Below are 18,725 nucleotides of genomic sequence, written 5' to 3'. Positions count from 1 at the left end.
TGAAGGTGGTTATCAAATATTAATAGGTCCTGGTAGAATGTTCATTTTAGCACAGAAGCTTCCTTTAGCTAGCTTTGTGAAATCCATTTTATTCAGTAGTCTTACAAATTTAAATGAAGCTATGAAAAGAAAGATTATTCCTAAATGTAGAGTGCTTGCCAAAGTTTTCCTTTGTTAACTTTAAAATCTATTCATTTTGTGTATTGTGGAGACTTAACACTTTATCTATATTTTATGTATATATTTATAACAAATATCCCATTCTGTTTTTCTTTATAGATGTCCACAGAATTCTAGAGCATATAAGAGCCAAAGGGAGGAACAGGAAATGCACACGCGTGCGTGCACACACACACACACACACACAATAAATACATTCATACTGAAAGGCAGAGTAGGAGAGACTTAATAGTAACAGTTTTAGGAAGACTAAGGTAATTTTGTTAACTTAATTAAGGGCGTGGGGGAAGGAACCATTAAAAGTTAGTCATTTAAGCTGAGAGCCAGTATACATGGTGGACGATCATCTCAAAGATACAAAGAAATGGATCATGGCCATTAGCAGAGAGGGCAGTTTGAGTGGAGAGCAGCACCAGCTGCTCTAGGCAGGTAGCAACCAGTGAAGAGCAGCACCAGCTGCTCTAGGCAGGGAGGAACCAGTGGAGAGCAGCACCAGCTGCTCTAGGCAGGTAGGAACCAGTGGAGAGCAGCACCAGCTGCTCTAGGCAGGTAGGAACCAGTGGAGAGCAGCACCAGCTGCTCTAGGCAGGGAGGAACCAGTGGAGAGCAGCACCAGCTGCTCTAGGCAGGTAGGAACCAGTGGAGAGCAGCACCAACAGCTCTAGGCAGGGAGGAACCAGTGGAGAGCAGCACCAGCTGCTCTAGGCAGGGAGGAACCAGTGGAGAGCAGCACCAGCTGCTCTAGGCAGGGAGGAACCAGTGGAGAGGAGCACCAACAGCTCTAGGCAAGGAGGAACCAGTGGAGAGCAGCACCAGCTGCTCTAGGCAGGGAGGAACCAGTGGAGAGCAGTGTGACACACAGGTCTATACACAGAAGAGAGAGTTTTTCAAAAGGACATCTGTTTTCAGTGAGGTGGGGTGAGAGGGGGCAGGCACTCTATAGCTGTTGAGGTGGAGTCTGGATGACATGTAGTTAACAGTGGTCCTCACGGTCCAGAAAAGGAGCTGACCACGAACAACAGAAGATTAACGTATATTGATTGTCCTGATGAGACCAAAGATCATAGATTTGTAGTGCTATCAGCCAGAGTTCCTCTCTCCCAACCCTCACTCCTAGACCCTACCCTAGGAGTTTATAGTCACCCTGTGGTGTGGGGGAGAAAGCATTGATCTTGGATTGCAATTTTGCTGGGTAGGATAGCTAAGATAAGGGGACAAAGATTCAGAAAGTAGTATCAACAGATTGAATCTAGAAAGAGACCAAGGAACTGGGGAGATGACTCCATTGGGTAAAAGCATTTCTGCGCAAGCATTAGGACCTGAGTTTGAATCTCTAGCACCCACATAAAAAGCTGGATTTAAAATGTGTCTGTAATACCAATGTTCCTACAAAGATAGGGGAGGTGGAGACAGAATTGCTGGGAACTGGCAGGCCAGCATACTCGGTGAGAGAACAAAGAAACACTGTCTCAAAGCAAGATGGGAAGTGAGGGCCAGCTCCTGGGGTTGCCGTTAGACACTTCATGAGGACTGCGTTCACACACACACACATTGTACATGAACGCTCACACACGCGAGTGCACACACACCAACATGCATACACACATGCACACACAAAGAAGCTACAGCAAATGTTTGGGGTGGAGGTACTTCAGGGGCAAAGCTGGACTTCTCAGCCATGTATTTCAGTGTCCTCTTCCCGGACTGTGTCCTGCTGCTCTCCCAGGATTCCCTTTGTTGACCATCTCTATTTGAATGTCCCTTGGGCACTTAAGACTCGAAATTGAGATCCAACGTATCTTCCCTTTCAGATGAGTCCTGTTCCTTTGGTGTCTTCCTGATTACCCAGCATTGAAAACTGACTTTGTTAGCCCAAGCACAGTGGTCTAGGCTAAACCCTAGAACTAGAGAGGCTGAGGCAGAAGAATTGCCAAGAGTGCAAAGCTTGCCTGCCGACAGTGAGACCTTACCTAAAGAGCCTGGGAGGTGGGTGTTCTTTTCTCTTGCTATGTTAGCTATTCTTGGCCAACAATTTGACTACATCTGGAATGAACTAAAACCCAACCCAAGTGACTGGGTACACTGTAAAGGATTTTTCTTAGTTAAATCATTTGAAGTATGAAGACCCATCCTGTTTGTTTGTTGTTGTTGTTTTTCAAGACAGGGTTTCTTTGTATAGCCTTGGCTATCCTGAAACTCACTCTGTATAACAAGCTGGCCTTAAACTCAAGAGATCTGCCTGCCTCTGCCTCCCCAGTTCTGGGATCAAAGGCATGTGCCACCACCTCCCAGCTGGGAAGATACACCTTTAATCTGGATTTTAGGAGGTGGAAAGATCCAGCATTAATCTGGGCCACACCTTCTGCTAGCAGCCTATGTAAAGACATGGAAGAAGGAAGTTCTTACATTTTTGCCTGCTTACCCTCACTCTCTCCAGCAACTCCATCTGTTCACTGGCATCAGAGCCTGCTTCCCTGGACGTCCAGCCTCATGGACCGAAAAATTACTGGGTTCTTGGGCCTTCTTTTGGTAGACAGCCATTGTTGGACTAGCTGGACTAGCCTGTACGTGACACAAATAATAAAAACCCAGAGACAGATATTGGGGTTCAACCTGAGGCTCAGAAAAGCAAAGCAGCCAGCCACTGGCTCTCACCTCTACCTCAGACTGAAATGGCGATCCTGCCTCCAAGAATCTCAGAATGAGACTGTGTCTGAGAGCTGTCTCCTCCCATTTTATATTCCTCTCTAGTGTTGGGATTAAAGGCGTGCACCACCACCACCCAGCCTCTATGGCTAACTAGTGTGGCTACTGGGATTAAAGGTGTGTGCCACCACTGCCTGGTCTGTATGGCTTACCAATGTGGCTGTTTTACTCTCTGAACTTCAGGCAAGCTTTATTTTTTAAAATACAAATGAAATATCACTGCACCTGTAAGCCATTCCAATAAATCCGATAGATAGATAGATAGATAGATAGATAGATAGATAGATAGATAGATAGATAGATAGATAGATAGATAGATTCTATAAGTTCTGTTCCTCCCGATAACCCTGACTAATACACTTGCCCTTTACTTCTCATAGTTGATTACTCTGCCTTTCAGTTTTGGTTTGAGTCAGTGTGTCACTGTTCATCCTGGTTGATATGGAACTTGCTGTACAGACCAAGCTGGCCTCAGACTCACAGATAGCCACTTGCCTCTGCTGGGATTGAAAGGTGTGCACTCCCACACCCAGCTATGTTTTCTCTGTGTGTTTTGTCCATGCCCGCTGTTACTGAAGCACACCAGCCTAGACTGCCTTCCTAAACAGATAACCTCCATGAACATGAGAGGGGCTGTGGGAAGGATGGGGGAGCAGCGTGCACTGTGTATATGCGCAAAATTTTCTAAGAACAAATTAATTTTTTAAAAGTAGTGAGATCCCAGCTCCCCACATGAGGTTGCCTCGTATCTAACATTTCTCTCCTGGGGCTGTCAACGTGTCTCCCCTTGCAAGCCTCTGGCGGCACTGTGGCTTATGATGGAACCTGTCAGTGAAAGCTGTGTCTGTGTCACTGCCGTCACCTATGAAAAGACCTGCCAGAAGATTGTCTTTGCTAGTCAGTTTCTCTCAGCAGTAGTGGATACCTAGAATGTGGGGAACACTTAGCCCGCAGCTTCAGCGTGACTGATTTAACCTGCTTATTCAGTTCAGAAATGTAGGATCTGAACGTACGTGCCTACCATTCCAGCTACTCAGGCCAAGACCAGAGAACTACACGAGCCTGGGAGTTCAAGACCAGCCCGAGCAACAGCACAAGATCCAGTTTTTATAAACTAGAGGAACCTCTGAATTGTTGTTTCTCTATCTTGGCTGTCCATTAGAATCACATCAGGAACTTTAAAAAATGTATTTACTAATGACTGATTCACAAGTTTTGATTCGCTGGTCTTTGTAAGACCTAAATAGAAGTTTTGTTTTTAGCTTCCTAGGAGCTAATTGTACATAGAGAACCAAGAACCAAACTCAGGGTTTATCGGGGTGCTGAGTAGAAAGGCTCACAGCAGGCTTGCCCACTTGTGTTGGCCTGTTTTCTCTGTAATGGCAGACCTCCCTCATGCTGTACTTGAAGAGCACACACAGTGGTCTCTGAAAATCATGAGACCTGCTCGGTTCTTAAAATGAATCAGATGTGTGAGCTGCTGTGGTCTCGCGGTTAGGAGTGCAGACTGTGGGGTGCTCCTGGGGCTGTTTGCACGTCTGTTACTGACTTACGTGACCTTCATAGAGTCGCTTGCCTCATCTTGGAGTTAACACCTGCTGCAACCTCACAGAAAGACCAACAAGTTGTCTCATAAGAAAATCTTTGTAGAAAGTTGTAAATCACTGACTTGTGTTTGGATCCCCCCACAAGGGGGCCGTGCAGGCTCAAGGGCTGGGGTGTCTGAATGTGAGACTCAGCTCCCATCTCTGGGCATCTGCTTTCCTGTCAGGTCAACAAAACGGAAGAAAAGCGTAAAGTCGTCCCACAGCACATGGCCTAGCCTGTGCTGTCTTATAGGAAGAGGAGGCTCTGCAGCATGCTGACTTTATGAACGTTTAGCTCAACTGATTATTGTTTTATTGTGGGTAAGAAATCAGATCCATAGGCTAGACGAATGTAGCTGCCCCTTAGAGTTGGACTTTTTGCCTTCTGTCCAAGAAACCATGGGGTAAAGAAAGTTCATTTTAAATATGAAATTTGAAATTCTAATTATTTGCATCCTGAAGAGCCCTTAAATATACAGGCAGAAATCCTTTTGAAAAGATATACCCTTTTTCTCACTTCTGAAAAAGACATTTCACATAATATCTATGGTATGTGTGAGCCCTCAACTTTCTGACAGCATCGTGAGCTTTTGTGTTACAGGCACGGGTTGCCAGTGTTTCATTTTCTGAGTGTGAGCGTAGGGCAGTAAAGACAGAGACATTCTGGTTTAATCCTCTTGTCATTTAGTTCTTCTGGAAAGAAGGATAAATCCTAGCTCAGCATATAGAACAGCAAGATAGCCTGATACTGGGGCTGGAGAGACGGCCCAGCAGTTAAGAGCACTGGCTGCCCTTCCAGAGGACCCAGGTTCAAGTCCCGGCACCCACATGGCAGCTCACAACTGTCTGTGACTCAGTTCCAGAGAATCTGACACCCTCACACCAATGCATAAAGAATTAAATACATGTAAGATTGATACTGAATCCCACTGAGAAAATTAGGTGGTATAACCTCATAAGATACTAGTTAAACGTCTGTTAGATTTTCACCTGCACCATTCTTAATGAAGTACTTCAGCTGAGGGCCATGGTGCATGCCTGCAACCCCAGCATGCAAGAGTGCTATGGTGCATGCCTGCAACCCCAGCACGCAAGAGACTGAAGCAAGAGACTGGGCTTCATAGTGAGACCCTATCTCATCTTAAAATTTATATAAACGTATGAAAAACAGAATTGTCTCGTCTGTCCCAAGTAGGTTTTGCTCTTGTTTGACTCTAATCCCATAGACGTCAGGTATTATGTTTGTTATTTGGTACTTTAAAATAGGGCCCCATCCTATAGCCCAGGCTAGCTTAGAGCTTGTGGTTGTCCTCAGAAGTGCTGGGATTATGGCTGTGAGCCTCCGCTCCAGGCTCCGCTGTCTTTTACATTGCTAACATGATAAATGCAGTGTATGCAAACCCTGACAGTGTTTCTCTTTGGTAGGAAATTCCCTCGTGCCTCTCCTTCCTGGCTCTGACTTACAGAGAATAAGAGGGGCGAGGGTTTGGAGTTTTTTCTTGAAAAAGGCCAGTGTTATCTTTTAACAGTCACTGCATCCATGGCCTTTATGCATGGTGAGCCACAGAGTGGTCTCCCTCCCTGCAGCAGAACTCTGTTTGAACTCAGTAATTTCTCAAATCTGATAGGTAAAATTGTGTGGCTTTTGCTTCCTGTCCCTTCCTCCACCCCTAAACCATACAGCGCCGTGTTCTCTGGTGACATTTACTCACGCAGACCTCCTCACGGCTCTCCTCTATGTGAGGGGGATGTGCTGTCCAGTGCCATTTAGAACAGCCTGCCTCGGAGCCCACCCCGAGAGTGCTCCTGCTACAGCTCAGTGCTGAGGGTGTGGTCCTGGGGAATCCACGATGCAGGTGCCTATAGATACCCGAGACGTGCTAATTCAGAATGCTGGATGCTCGGAGCTCTTGAGTGCAGGTCCCAGTGCTTCAACCTGGCACAGCAACGGAGGCAGGAGAGACCAGAATGGGGAAAGTCACTGAAAACTCCAAGTGCATCTCCCTACCGATGGCTTATACAGCATTAAATCTGTCATTTAGTCCTAATTGTCAGATAAACCAAGATTTGAACTCTGTGTATGGCTCTCTCTGCTGACAGGATACAAACCCCGGACCTGTGGGTAACTTCTGAGGCCTAATCAGCAGTTTTCAGAGCTCCGGTCCTTGAGTTTGTTTTATTAAAAGCCTCTGTTGTCATGCTCAGACTAGAAGCCCTTCCTCCTCCTCAGAGTCCCTGTCCACCAGATGCTGTCCTAAAAGCGGAGAGCCCTGTTCCAGCCTGGCGTGTGCTCTCCTTTTGATGTGACAGATGTGGAGTACTGGCTAGGGCTTATCAATAAGATGCTGTTTGACACTTGGCTTTGCCTTTGTTGTCACTGTGGAGAGCTGGCTGCCGGGGCCTCTGTGTTCAGAATTGAGACTGGAATCCTTGCAGTTCCCATGGGAAGTTTCTTCTCCTTTGTGATGTTATGTCACAAGTTTTTATTACCTACTTTTGCAGACTGTTCCCCTCTAGGACAGTATGTGCAAAGCGGACCTCTGCCCTCACTCATGCTTAGACAGATTTAAGCATTAATTTTTAAAATATTCACTACCATCCACATTGTCTACCAATGATTTTAAAGATGTTTCCTAGAGAAACACATTGTCAAACATCAACTCTGGTGTGTTGCTATTTCTTAATTTTTAAGTAGAAGTGATTCGGTTGTTGTTGTCCTTGGTGGTTACTACTGAAAGTTTAAGGAGAATAGAGACTTGTCCCTTTCAGTGTTCGGTGGGTTATTTTTAATAAAAAGGTTGAACAGGATAATGTACCTGAGGATAGAGTGCACACCTGTAATCTCGCCCTAGGAAGGCTTCAAAACCAGCCTGGGCCACAGAGCCAATAGCAAAGTTTACGTCAGTCAGGTTTTACAAAAGGGGCTAAGTATTTGGTAAGACCTGCAGGTGTACTTCAGAGATAACTTAGGAGTGAAAGATTTCATTTCATAGTATAGTCTTTGGGTTTGTTAGGCTTTTGCAGTGATAGATTCAGACAGTGTTTGTGTTCTGAGGCACTCTGTCTCTACAGTAAGAAACTGGATGGGAGCACAGGAAAGAGCATGGGTTATGAGGAGTAGTGACACAGCATCCCAGCACTCAGGAGGCAGAGGCAGGCGGATCTCTGTGAGTTCAAGGCCAGCCTGGTCTACAGACTGACTTCCAGGGCAGCTAGGGCTACATGGTGAAATCCTGTATTGAAAAAGGAGGGGGGGGCGAAAGGGCTAGATAATGGTATAATGTTTGTCTAGGGTAAGTGAAGTCCTGTGCTCAACCCCCAAACCCACAAAAGCAAGAGTATCTGTGTACCCTCGAATGTCAGAAGAGGACATCAGAGCTCTGGAACTAGAGTGACAAAAGTCTGAATCACCATGCGGGCTCTGGGGACCAAACCTGGGCCTCTGCAGGACACATGCTTTTAGCCAGGGAGCCATCTCTCTAGCACCCAAAAGAGTGTTTCTGAAGTGTTTGAAAGGAAGGAAGAAAGGAAGGAAGGGAGGGAGGGAGGGAGGGAGGGAGGGAGGGAGGGAGGGAGGGACTTCTTAGAATTCCAGCACAATGGTAGTCATCTATGCCCCGAAGTCCCAGCTCAGTTGTAGAGGCAAGAGAATAACTTGAGCCTGGGAGTTTGAGTCTAGCCTGAGCAACATAGTCAGTTCATGGCTATTCTTGTTGGAGCCAGCTGGCTGCTTGGTTGACTGGTTTTAGGACAGGAAAAAGTTAAAAGCTACAGATTAAGCCTGCCTAGTGACACTTGGCACTGTTTCCTCTTGACAGAATCCATTCTTCCCATGAAACTGTCCTGGCAGGAACAAAGGTATTCGAGAGACGGTTGTCCCCTTCCCTTTGTTTGCCAACAACTTTATGCTGGGAAAAGTAAAATGGCTTAACCCTAGTGCCAACCAGAGAGGATCTCCTGGGAAGAGATCTCACATAGTTCTGACAGCTTCTGCTAGACCATCTTGCAGGAAATACTGGAGCCCAGAACATGGGTAATGGCGGGTTACACCAGGATCGCCCAGTTGTGCATACTTCTTGCCTTGTGTTCATGTCAGGACTTAGGGGGCCAGAGTGTAACTAGATTTGTTTATTTGTTCCTCTTCCCAGTGACTACATTGAGTAAATGTCCTTTCCCCCATTTCGTGAATCTTTGTTTAAGTGGCCGGTGGAAGATGGGATGAGAGCCACACCTGCAGGGCTGCCGGGGCCCAGGCTCTGACCCTGACAACTCTCATATCACAGAATTAATTCCAAGAGGACCAGACATGAGAGGGGACATGCAGGAGTAGCTGGAAGTTCCTGTGTAGTACTTGGTTCACCTGATGCATTTAAAGCTCCTTAAAATCCCTGGCTGTTGCTCTGGAATATTCTGGCAGGAAGATGCAACTGTATGTAAGCAAAAAGGAAAGATCAAAATATTTCCCTCCATCTTTTCCTCTAGAAAAAGGGTAATGTTGTGATAAAGAGAAAAACATTGCAGCAATGCAACACAGTGACCTGATAAGCCACCTTCAGCTGTAGTTACTGGTCAGCAACAGTGTGACAGACGCCGAAGATACGTCACCACCCAGGGATGCAGGAAGGACAACGGAGAAGAATAAAGCAGAGTAAAGAGGTGGGATGAAGGTGAGGACTGATTGCAAGGAGGAAGGCGTTTAAACCTAATGGAGTCCAGGAACGAGCCCACTGTGCAGAGATATGGGAGAAGATGAGACCATCTTGGTGCAGAGGCAGGATTGGTCAGCCCGGGAGAAGTCTCTTCCAAGAGGAAGGTTTTATGAGATCATTGTGACTTTTAAGACATCTTTCCCAGACTAGACTCCTAAAGCCAGATGGCTTGCCTGGATTTCTCTTGTTGCTGGCACCATAATCAGTAGAGCTGTAAGCAGTGTATTAATAATAGAGTTACTTGTTTTAATTAGCATAGGGGCTGACTTTAGTGGTTCATGTTTGTAATCCCAGCGTTCCAGAGGTGGAGGCAGAAAGATCAGGAGTTCAAAGACGCCTCAGCTACATGGTGAGTTGCAGACCAGCTGGGCTACGTGAGAAAAGTAAAGACTGACCAATATTTGTACAGGGCCAGATGGTAAATATTTTTGTCTTTACTGTAGTCCCAGCCACTCAGCTTTGCTGTCGTAACACAAAAGTAGCCATTTGCTGTAAATCTGTAGGCTAGTAAAACTTCATTTACAAAAATAAGTAGGAAGGTGAAACAAGCCCATGGGTCCCAGTGTGTCCCTGGGCCTCTCTCTCCTAGTATATCGACAAGTGATAATGCGGGGGACAGCAATTTCAGTTCTGAAATGGTCATTGCCTTTTTTTAAGACAAGGTTTCTTTTTGTAGCCCTGGGTGTCCTGGAATTCACGCTATAGACCAGGATGGCCTCAGACTCAGAGAGATCCACCAGCCTCTGCCTCCTAAGTGCTGGGATAAAAGGCATGAGCTACCACCGCCCGGCAATAATTGCCAAATTAAAAGAACAAGGCTGTGGAGAATGAGAAGATGGCTGAGAAAAATGGGGCGTTTGCTTTTCCCTGGCGGTGACTTAGCAAACTTCATGGCTAACAGCACATTCATTCACATAAGTTGATATATATTCATGTGGTAAAACACTGAAAAATGGTCCAAAGAAGTTAGAATCCTCTTACAGTTGTTGCTGAAGGGAGTGGTGCGATCAGACCTGAGAGAGCTGTGCCCACGGGTGTGGAAGTGGCTGACTGACAAGAATGCAGCAGTAGCCCAGGCAGGGGCTCCTGCCTGCAGTGAGCTGAGACGCTGAGAGGGGAGTGGGTGGAGCTGACCTGAGAACACTGCAGGCTCCACAGGGATGGCAGCTGAGGAGGGAGGAGAGTGCTGCTCAGTCTTAGGGCACCTGTCTAGCACACATGATGCCCTGGGTTCGGTCCCCAGCACTGCAAAGGCAGCAATCAGGACGGCTGTAGTCAGTGTGCACAGAGCCCTGAGGTCAGTGCCTGGCCCCTCTCTCCCTTCAAAAAGAGGACTGGGTTTTCTGGTACCAGAATGTTGTGGTGGAAGAAATGAGAGAGGTTCTGGTTTGAACATGATGCATTTGTGTACTCTAGGGTGGCCTACAGGAGAAAAACCCCAGGTTTTAATGATGGCTAGTCAGAGCCATGTGACTCAGTGTGGGAGAGAAAAGGACCAGGATGAGACTTGAGCTTATGACTAATGAGCTGCTGAGAAAAGAAAAATAAACAGGAGAGAGGAAAGAATCAGAGGGTCTCAAAAACCCAAAGCAGAATTCTAGAGAAAAAGAAAATGCCGTCACCTGCAGCACGCTCAGCCAGGAGACTGAGGAAGACGGTTGTTGACTGGGAACTCAACAGTTCCAGTCGTCAGCCTTGTCCAGAGCCTGGTCAGCCATATGCACACTGGTTCTGTGTTCCTCAGTCCTTGTTTACAAAAGATGACCCTGGATAGAACCTTGTCTCGGCCCCAGCACGGTATCCCTCCCCCCCCCACGCACACACATAGGTTCTCCAGTCCAGTCTGAGAACCCACAGCTTCTCGGCACTTCTAACCCTTATCAGTTTGCTAAGACCCAATCCTGACCGATTCATCCAAAGAGCAGACAGCCTCTTGCTAAAGATAACTGGAGAAATTTGGACTGTGCCTGGCAGACTGGAGGTGTGAGTATTGCTGTTATTTAATAACACGTGTTCAAGGTGATAAGAGAAGGAATTGTTAACACATGTAAATTCAATATATTGGTCCATTTGCCTTCTAGATGTGAGTTACTGTGGAAACACAAGTCATAGTTCTCTTGATTCATGTATAAAGGTATACATTTAAGTCAAAATTTTAGGGTTAGCATCTTTATATATTACTGTATAACTTGTCAGACCATCCTGTGCTTCTTGCCTTCAAAGGCGTGTTCTCTGAAGAGGATCTTATCAAAGACCCAGGTGCAGTTTCCATTTTTGTGTGGTCAGTTCTGGGGTCTTCAGCTGGTTTGGGGTGGTTGGCTGCTGTTGGGTGTGCTTTGTTCTTAGTGAGCTCTTCATTAGTCAGATCTCCATTTCCAAAATTTGATTTTTTGTTTCCAAAATTTCTTTTTGCAGTGTTTCTAGTGCATATCCTGTACTGTCTTCCACATGCATGCATGGGACATGCTCCCAAACACACATACCATGTATATGCATGTACATACAATAAGAATAATACAAAATTTTAAATTTAAAAGTTACTCATCCAAGTGTGTTGCCTAGAAACATGGTAAACTTCCCTGTAGCTAGGACTGCCAGCATCCTCATGCTGGTTTGCAGGGACACTTTGACCCTCACTTCTGTACAAGGGAACTTATATGTGCCCCACTGTGATCTTCTTGTTCCAGGTATCTGGATCCTCCGAGTCCCATGATCCTTCACTTAAATATATCCATATACCCATTACGTTGGTTCTCTGTGGGAGGGGTTGAAGGCCAGCAGCAGTCTGCTCAGTGATCTTGGGTTTCTGATTGCCTACTTTATTAAAATCTTAGTCTGGAATGTAGCTTGTCTCGCATGTGCAAAGCTTTGAGTTCAGTGCACAGCACATTAAAGAAGAAACCGTTTTCTAATAAAAGCTGTTCGTTTCATTGAGAAGATTACACGTAGCCAGGCTTCAGAGATTTGTCAGAAGCAGTTTGAAGAAAAAACATGGATTTGGTATTAAATGCCTTATGGTATATTAATGTTTTAAGAATTAAAATGTAAGAGATTCATCCCAATAGGTAATCTTGCTTTTTGTTATCTTTTTTTTTTCGGGTGGTATAAGCCAAATATTTTATATAGATTGTTTCCAAAGCTCCCCCCGTCTCCTCCATTCTACAAATGAAAATTTTGTGCATTTTGCTTTTATCCAAAGAATTTTTGTTGACTTACTGGGTGTGTTAATAGGCACAGTAGACATCTTTTCTTATTGAACAGCGTTTGTTGGTCTTTTAGTCTTCTGAGACTTCCAACTTAGTAAAAACCTTTCTCTACAAATTTTGTTATTTCGAAGAAACCTTTTCCTTCCCAGGAGACCAACCATGGGAAACTGAAGATGCGTCCTCCGGTCCTTCTCATTTCCTCATGCGCATTTACTATTATTGATTTCAGATTGACGCCGATTCTTGGCATTCAGAAGCATTCTCCGAAAAACGTGGTATTTACACAGTTTATAGCCACCCTGCTGACAGAACTGCATTTAAAATGTGAAGATCTTGAAAATTTAACCACTGTCTTTAGAACCAGCTGCTAAGAAACATGGTGAGTTGGATTCTGTTTGTTACCTGTGTGAGCTTCTGAAAGTGCTCGGCCAGTGTTCTCTCGCTAACGACGCCCCAACCACAAGTTTAAAAAACAAGCGCAGAGCTCAAGCTCACTGCAGCTGGCTAAAGACTCAGCTGCCCCCAGTCCTGGGAAATCTTCTGTGAAGACAGCCCCAGGCCATCCCGCTGTCCCCCGTGGCCGAGTTTCTTCCCATAAAGCACAGTGGTCCATCGTGAGCCTTCCCATTCTGCTGCCCCGAGAGCGGAGCTGACCTCTTTCTAGCCAGCATCTTAGTTACCTCAGTGCAGACAAGCAGGTAAATTTGCATGCCTGGCTTCTAGAGACACAGCTCAAGTCTGTCGCATGAATTATAAAAACCCAGAGACAGACATTGGGGTTCAAGCCGAAGATCAGAAAAGCAAAGCAGCCACTAGAGAGATTTTACCTCTACCAAGGCTCAGGCAAAGGGGCGATCCTGTCCTCACGTGACTGCAGACTGCAGTGCTCTCCTCCAGACCTCAGACTGTACCCAGACTGCACGGATCTCCTCTCTGATGCTGGGATTAGTGTGAACTCTGTTTCTCTTTAGACAGATTCGCTCTTCTGGAGCCCAGGGGGCCTTGAGTCCTGGGATTAAAGGTGTGTGCCAAAACTCTCTGGCCTCTAGTGGCTTAGCTCTGCACTCTGATCTTCAGGCAAGCTTTATTTATTAAAACACAAATAAAATAGTCTTTGCCTCCTGCAAGCTGACCATCAGAATGTCCCTTAACTACACCTTTTTCTGCCTTCTCATTTAATATGAAAATCAAAATTCTTGGGAAATATTCTTAATTCAAGATTCTCTTTAGTATAAATGCCAAGCAGCATAGAAATAAGCTTTAGATAAGAAAGTCTTCCTTACCTCTGCTTTGGCTATTGGAGGTAAGGAAAACTAATTCATTTTTTTCCTCTCTGTCTCTGTCTCTCTTTCTCTCCTTTGTTCTTTGTCTAGAGGTGGGACCCCATGCAGTATTTCCCCTTCCATGTTGGCATGTCTCTTGTTCTGGCCGCCATATTGTTGAGGTGTCATGGGTAAAGCTTCTCTCTCATTTCCCTCCTGGTTCTCCAGCTCTTACAGTCTTCTCATGCCCTCTTCCAAGATGTCTCTTAACCTTAGTGCAGGAGTTGTGTTGTATACAACAGATATTGTATATCTGTTGGGGCTGGGCATCCCATGATCTGCTGCTTACTGTATTTTGAGCAGTTGTGGTTTTCTGTGATAGTCTCCGTCTACAGCTAAGAAAAGTTTCTTTGGTGAGGAATGAGAAGCTGTACTTACCTGTGAGTAGAAGTATTTAGAATGTGTTTAAGGATTCTGTTGGTTTAAAAATAGCAGTAATAGGTTCTCCTTTTAAGATTCGTGACCTCACTAACCCTGGGTAGTTGGCTGGGTTTCACGTACCAGGCATGATTTTGATTTCCCTCCTGCTGAATGGACCTTAAATCTAATTAGACAGCTGCTGGCTACCTCTAAAATAAGAGTGCCTCTATTAGCCGGGCGGTGGTGGCGCACGCCTTTAATCCCAGCACTCGGAAGGCACAGGCCAGTGCTCTATAAGTTCAAGGCCAGCCTGGTCTACAGTGAGTTCCAGACAGGCTCCAAGCTATATTGCCCCTTAGGAATGACCTGGCCTGGGAGTGGTTGTTGTAGATCGTAGTGGGCATCCCTGCTGAGCAGCACAGGATGGCTCCCCTCCCGGCACCATGAGAGCTTTTCAGTTTTATCAAGTCTCACTTGTCAGGTTTGGGCCTTAATCCCTGGGCAGGAAGGGATTTCCACACCTGAATCGTGTCGACGGAGCCCTGGTCAGGAAGAGCTTTCCACACCTGAATCGTTTCGGGCGCTGCCTCTGTTTTCTCAGCAGTTTCAGGTTTCATGCTTAGGTCGTTGATCCATTTGGAATTTTCTTTTTGTATGAGATGATAGATATGGGCCTAATTTTATCGTTATATGTGTGGACGTCCAGTTTGCCCAGCACCATCTGTTGAAGATACTTTTGTTTCCGGTGTCTTTTTGGCATCTCTGTCAACTACTAAGTGGCTGGAGACCCATGTACTCACGATTTGTTGCACTGGTCTACATGGGTTTCGTGCCTGTACCGTATTATCACCAGGGCTCTAAAATATATCTTGAAATCTGGAATGGTCATCCATCCAGTATTGTTCTTATGATCATGATTGTTTTAGTTATCCAGGGTCTTGTGTGTTTCCATATGAATTTCAGGATAGTTTTTTTCCTGTTACTGTAAAGAATGAGATGGGGGCTTTGATTGGGATTGCACTGAATCAATAAATAGCGTTTGGTAGAATGGTAACTTTCACAGTGTTAATTCTACCAAAGTTTCAAGTTTTCATTGTAGAGGTCTTTTATCTCTTTGATTAAGTTTATTCCTGGATATTTCCTTTCAGACTGTTGTGAATTGGAGGGTATGTATTATCTTCATGTTTTTGTTGGTGGTATATGGAAAGCTGTGAATTTGTGCACATTGACTCTGGACCATTTCCAATGGACCATCTGCTATGGGGATGGCTTGACCTCCTTTCTTACTTGTATCCCTGTAATTTTCTTATCCTGACTTATTGCTGCAGCTGGACTTTCGGTACTATAAAAACAACTTTTCTGCATCTACTGAGATGACCAATGTGATTTACATTTATTGATGTATATATGTTGAACTATCTCTGCATCTCCTGGATAAAGCCAATTTGGTCATTGTGGATAATCTTTTTAAATGTTATCTATTTTTTAATTGATGTTCATCAAGGATATTGGCCTACAATTTTCTTTCTGTTGTTACGTCTTTACCTGGTCTAGGTTTTTTAGTGTTAGGGTAATACTAGCTTCCTAGATGGAGGTTTGGGAGTATGGGTTTTTTGGTTTTTAGTTTTTTGAGACAGAGTTGTGTAGCCCTGGCTGTCCTGTAATTCTTGTGTACCAGGCTGGCCTTGAATTCAGAGATACACCTGCTTCCGCCTCCCGAGCCACACCTGGCAGGAGTACAGATTATGATGTGTCCCCTTAAAGCATCCTGAATCTCTTTTGTGTCTGTTTTCATGCGCCCCGGTCATGTCTGACGCTGCTGAGTGAGCCAGCATCTGTGGGGCTTACAGCGTCATCTACACAGGAACCAGCTCACAGACTTGCTCTATGTATGGTTTTCTTTGTTTCAACTTCACTATTTATCATGTCTTTTATTTCTTGCCATATATGGGATTTTAGGTTTGGTTTGTTCTTGTTTTTCCAAATTCTTGAGTTGCATCATTAACTCATTTATGTGTGTTCAGAATTTTTTTTTTTACTCAGAACTATACATTTTCCCCACAGGACTGCTTGCAGTGTGTCCCAAGGTCCTATTGTATTTTCACTTAGCTACAGTCATTTTGTTTCTTGGTTTCTTCGGAACCATTCATTGTTAATGAGCTCTTTAATCTCCATGAGTTTGTCTGATTTTAGGTTTTACTGCACAATGGTCAGGGTACAAGGTGTGCTTTCAACCTTTCTAGATTTGTTAGAATTTGTTTGGTACCCCAGGGGGTGGTCTGTTATAAATATGCTTTTGTAGGTTGCTGAGTAGAATGCTTGGGTAGAATATTCTGTGGATATCTGCTAAGTCCATCTGATATGTGATGTCAATTAACGTGATGTGTAGCACGATCAATAAAAACCCAGAGACAGATACTGGAGTCCAGCCTGAAGGTCAGAGAAGCAAACAGCCAGCCACTGGCTCTTACTTTTACCTCTTTGGGGGAGGGGGCTACTCGTTGGTCCCAGCACCCAGCCACAAAATAATCACACAGAAACTGTATTATTTGCAATACTGTTTGGCCAATAGTTTAAGGGTATTTTTGGCTAATTCATATCCTAAACTAATCCATCTCTAGTAATACGTGTATCGCCACGTGGCAGTGGCTTACCGGGTAATATTCCCAGCATTACCTCTGTCTATCTCAGGCAGAGGATCCATGGCTTCTCTCTGACTCCACCTTCCTTCTACCTTGCTATAGGCCAAGCCAGTTTCTTTATTAACCAATAAAAGCAACACATAGACAGAAGTACCTCCCACATAATATAATTTTGGCTTCTTTATCTAGGTTCGTGGGGAGATGCCCAGATCTAAGAGATTTTGTAAGTGGATTGAGGGTGGGCAGGGATGAGAACATGAACGATGACCAAGCTGAAGAGGACTGAAAGAGATTACTGGAAGGGGGGACATTTTGAGGTCGGGTAAAAACCTGGTGCAAGGGAATCTCCCAAGAATCTACAAGAAAGACCCCAGCTTAGACTCCTAGCAATAGCGGATACGCAGCCTGAACTGGTGTCTCCTGTGACCAGATTGGTGCCCAGCCCAGCTGTCATCAGAGAGGCTTTGTCCAACAACTGATAGGAACAGATGCAGACCCACAGCAAACACCAGGCAGAGTTTGGGGAATCCTGCAGAAGAGGGGGGAGAAAGGATTGTAGGAGCCAGAGGGGTCAAGGACATCATAAGAAAATACAGGGCTTATAGGGGCAGAGACTGAGCCAACAACCAGGGAGCCTGCGTAGGACTGAGCTAGGCCCTCTGCACATGTGTTATGGTCCTGTAGCTTGGTGTTCTTCTGGGACCCTAACAGTGGGAGCAGACGCTGTCTCTGACCCTTTTACTGGCTTTTGAGACCCTATTCCTCATACTGGGTTGCCTTGCCCAGCCTTCTTACTGCAACTTGATATGCCATGCTTTGTTGATATCCATGGGAGACCTGCCCTTTACTAGATAGAAATGGAGGAGTGGATGGGGGGAGGGACTGGGAGGAGAGGAGAGAGAGAGGAAACTGCAGCCGGGATATAAAATAAATAAATAAATTTATTTAAAAATAAATAAATAAATGGGGGCTGGAGAGATGCCTCAGAGGTTAAGAGCACCAGCTGCTCTTACAGAGGTCCCGAGGTCGATCCCAGCACCCACGTGGTGGCTCACAGCCACATAGAGTGGATCTGGTGCCCTCTTCTAACGTGCAGTTTTACATCCACATACAATTCTAGGTCTTTTATTCAGACTCTTTTGTTTCCCAGATATAATTCAAGAAGACAGAAGATGAATTCTACTCAACATAGTGGAATTTTAGCCACTGAGGGGCCATGAGTGACCGCTGACTAAGTGCATAACTGCCTCAGTGACCCCAGCAGGAAGAAGCAAGCCCTTACTACCAGAACTTCAAAACACAGGATCTTTACTTGAAAAGGAAAAAATAAATTGAAACTTGAATGAATATTCAAGAAAATGCAATTACCTTTATCTTCTTCTGGTTGATTACAGCAAGAAAAATTTAATTTTGGCTGGTTATAAACTCTATCATACAAGCCAGGCAGTGGTGGCGCACGCCTTTAATCCCAGCACTTGGGAGGCAGAGGCAGGCGGATCTCTGTGAGTTCGAGACCAGCCTGGTCTACAAGAGCTAGTTCCAGGACAGGCTCCAAAACCACAGAGAAACCTTGTCTCGAATAAAAAAAATAAAAGAAAAAAAAAGAGTACAGAGACAGCATAGATCTCAACTGATGTAATAGTTTCACTTCTTTAACCTAAGCCTGGAATTACTTATGTTTTTGTATGTGGAAATTCATAAAGGAATATAAGCTTAAAAAAAAAAAACCAAAAAAAAAATTCTATTATACAGATAACAGCAAAAGGTGGGTCAATAAATGTGCTCTAAATATGACCTTCAATGAAGTCCTTTATAAGTCTGGTCACTTTTTCAAAAACTGACCATGCTGACCACACCTGCCCTGCACCCAGGCTCCCGCCAGAACCCTCCTGCAATGCCCAGCCCAGTGTGACCACCCTGCATAAGCTAACCTCTTGGCTTCCAAAGGGTTCCACGTGTGATGCAGCCAGGGCTTGCTCTACAGCCTGCCCCACCTGCAACCACCCACATATCC

The 18,725-nt window shown here is 45.1% G+C and overlaps 1 protein-coding gene across 3 annotated transcripts in view; it reads left to right on the top strand.

Annotated features, from left to right (window-relative positions):
* Rpap2 (RNA polymerase II associated protein 2) overlaps positions 1-18,315 on the top strand; it is a 65,580-nt gene extending 47,265 nt beyond the window's left edge. For 2 of the 3 annotated variants that reach the window (XM_075943100.1, XM_075943097.1), the window contains exons 12-13: positions 12,617-12,766; positions 17,862-18,315. In XM_075943100.1, the coding sequence (XP_075799215.1) occupies positions 12,617-12,758 (142 nt within the window). In that variant the 3' untranslated portion in view covers positions 12,759-12,766; positions 17,862-18,315. Of the gene's footprint in view, positions 1-8,954; positions 9,034-12,616; positions 12,767-17,861 lie in introns of those variants that run through there. The other variant, XM_075943099.1, reaches the window with a different exon arrangement.
* Positions 18,316-18,725: the final 410 nt, after the last annotated feature.

This window comes from Microtus pennsylvanicus, chromosome 12, assembly GCF_037038515.1.
Source record: "Microtus pennsylvanicus isolate mMicPen1 chromosome 12, mMicPen1.hap1, whole genome shotgun sequence".
In the NCBI taxonomy this organism is placed as follows: domain Eukaryota; kingdom Metazoa; phylum Chordata; class Mammalia; order Rodentia; family Cricetidae; genus Microtus; species Microtus pennsylvanicus.
The sequence above is the reverse complement of the archived record's forward strand: the minus strand, read 5'-3'. Positions and strand labels throughout refer to the sequence as shown.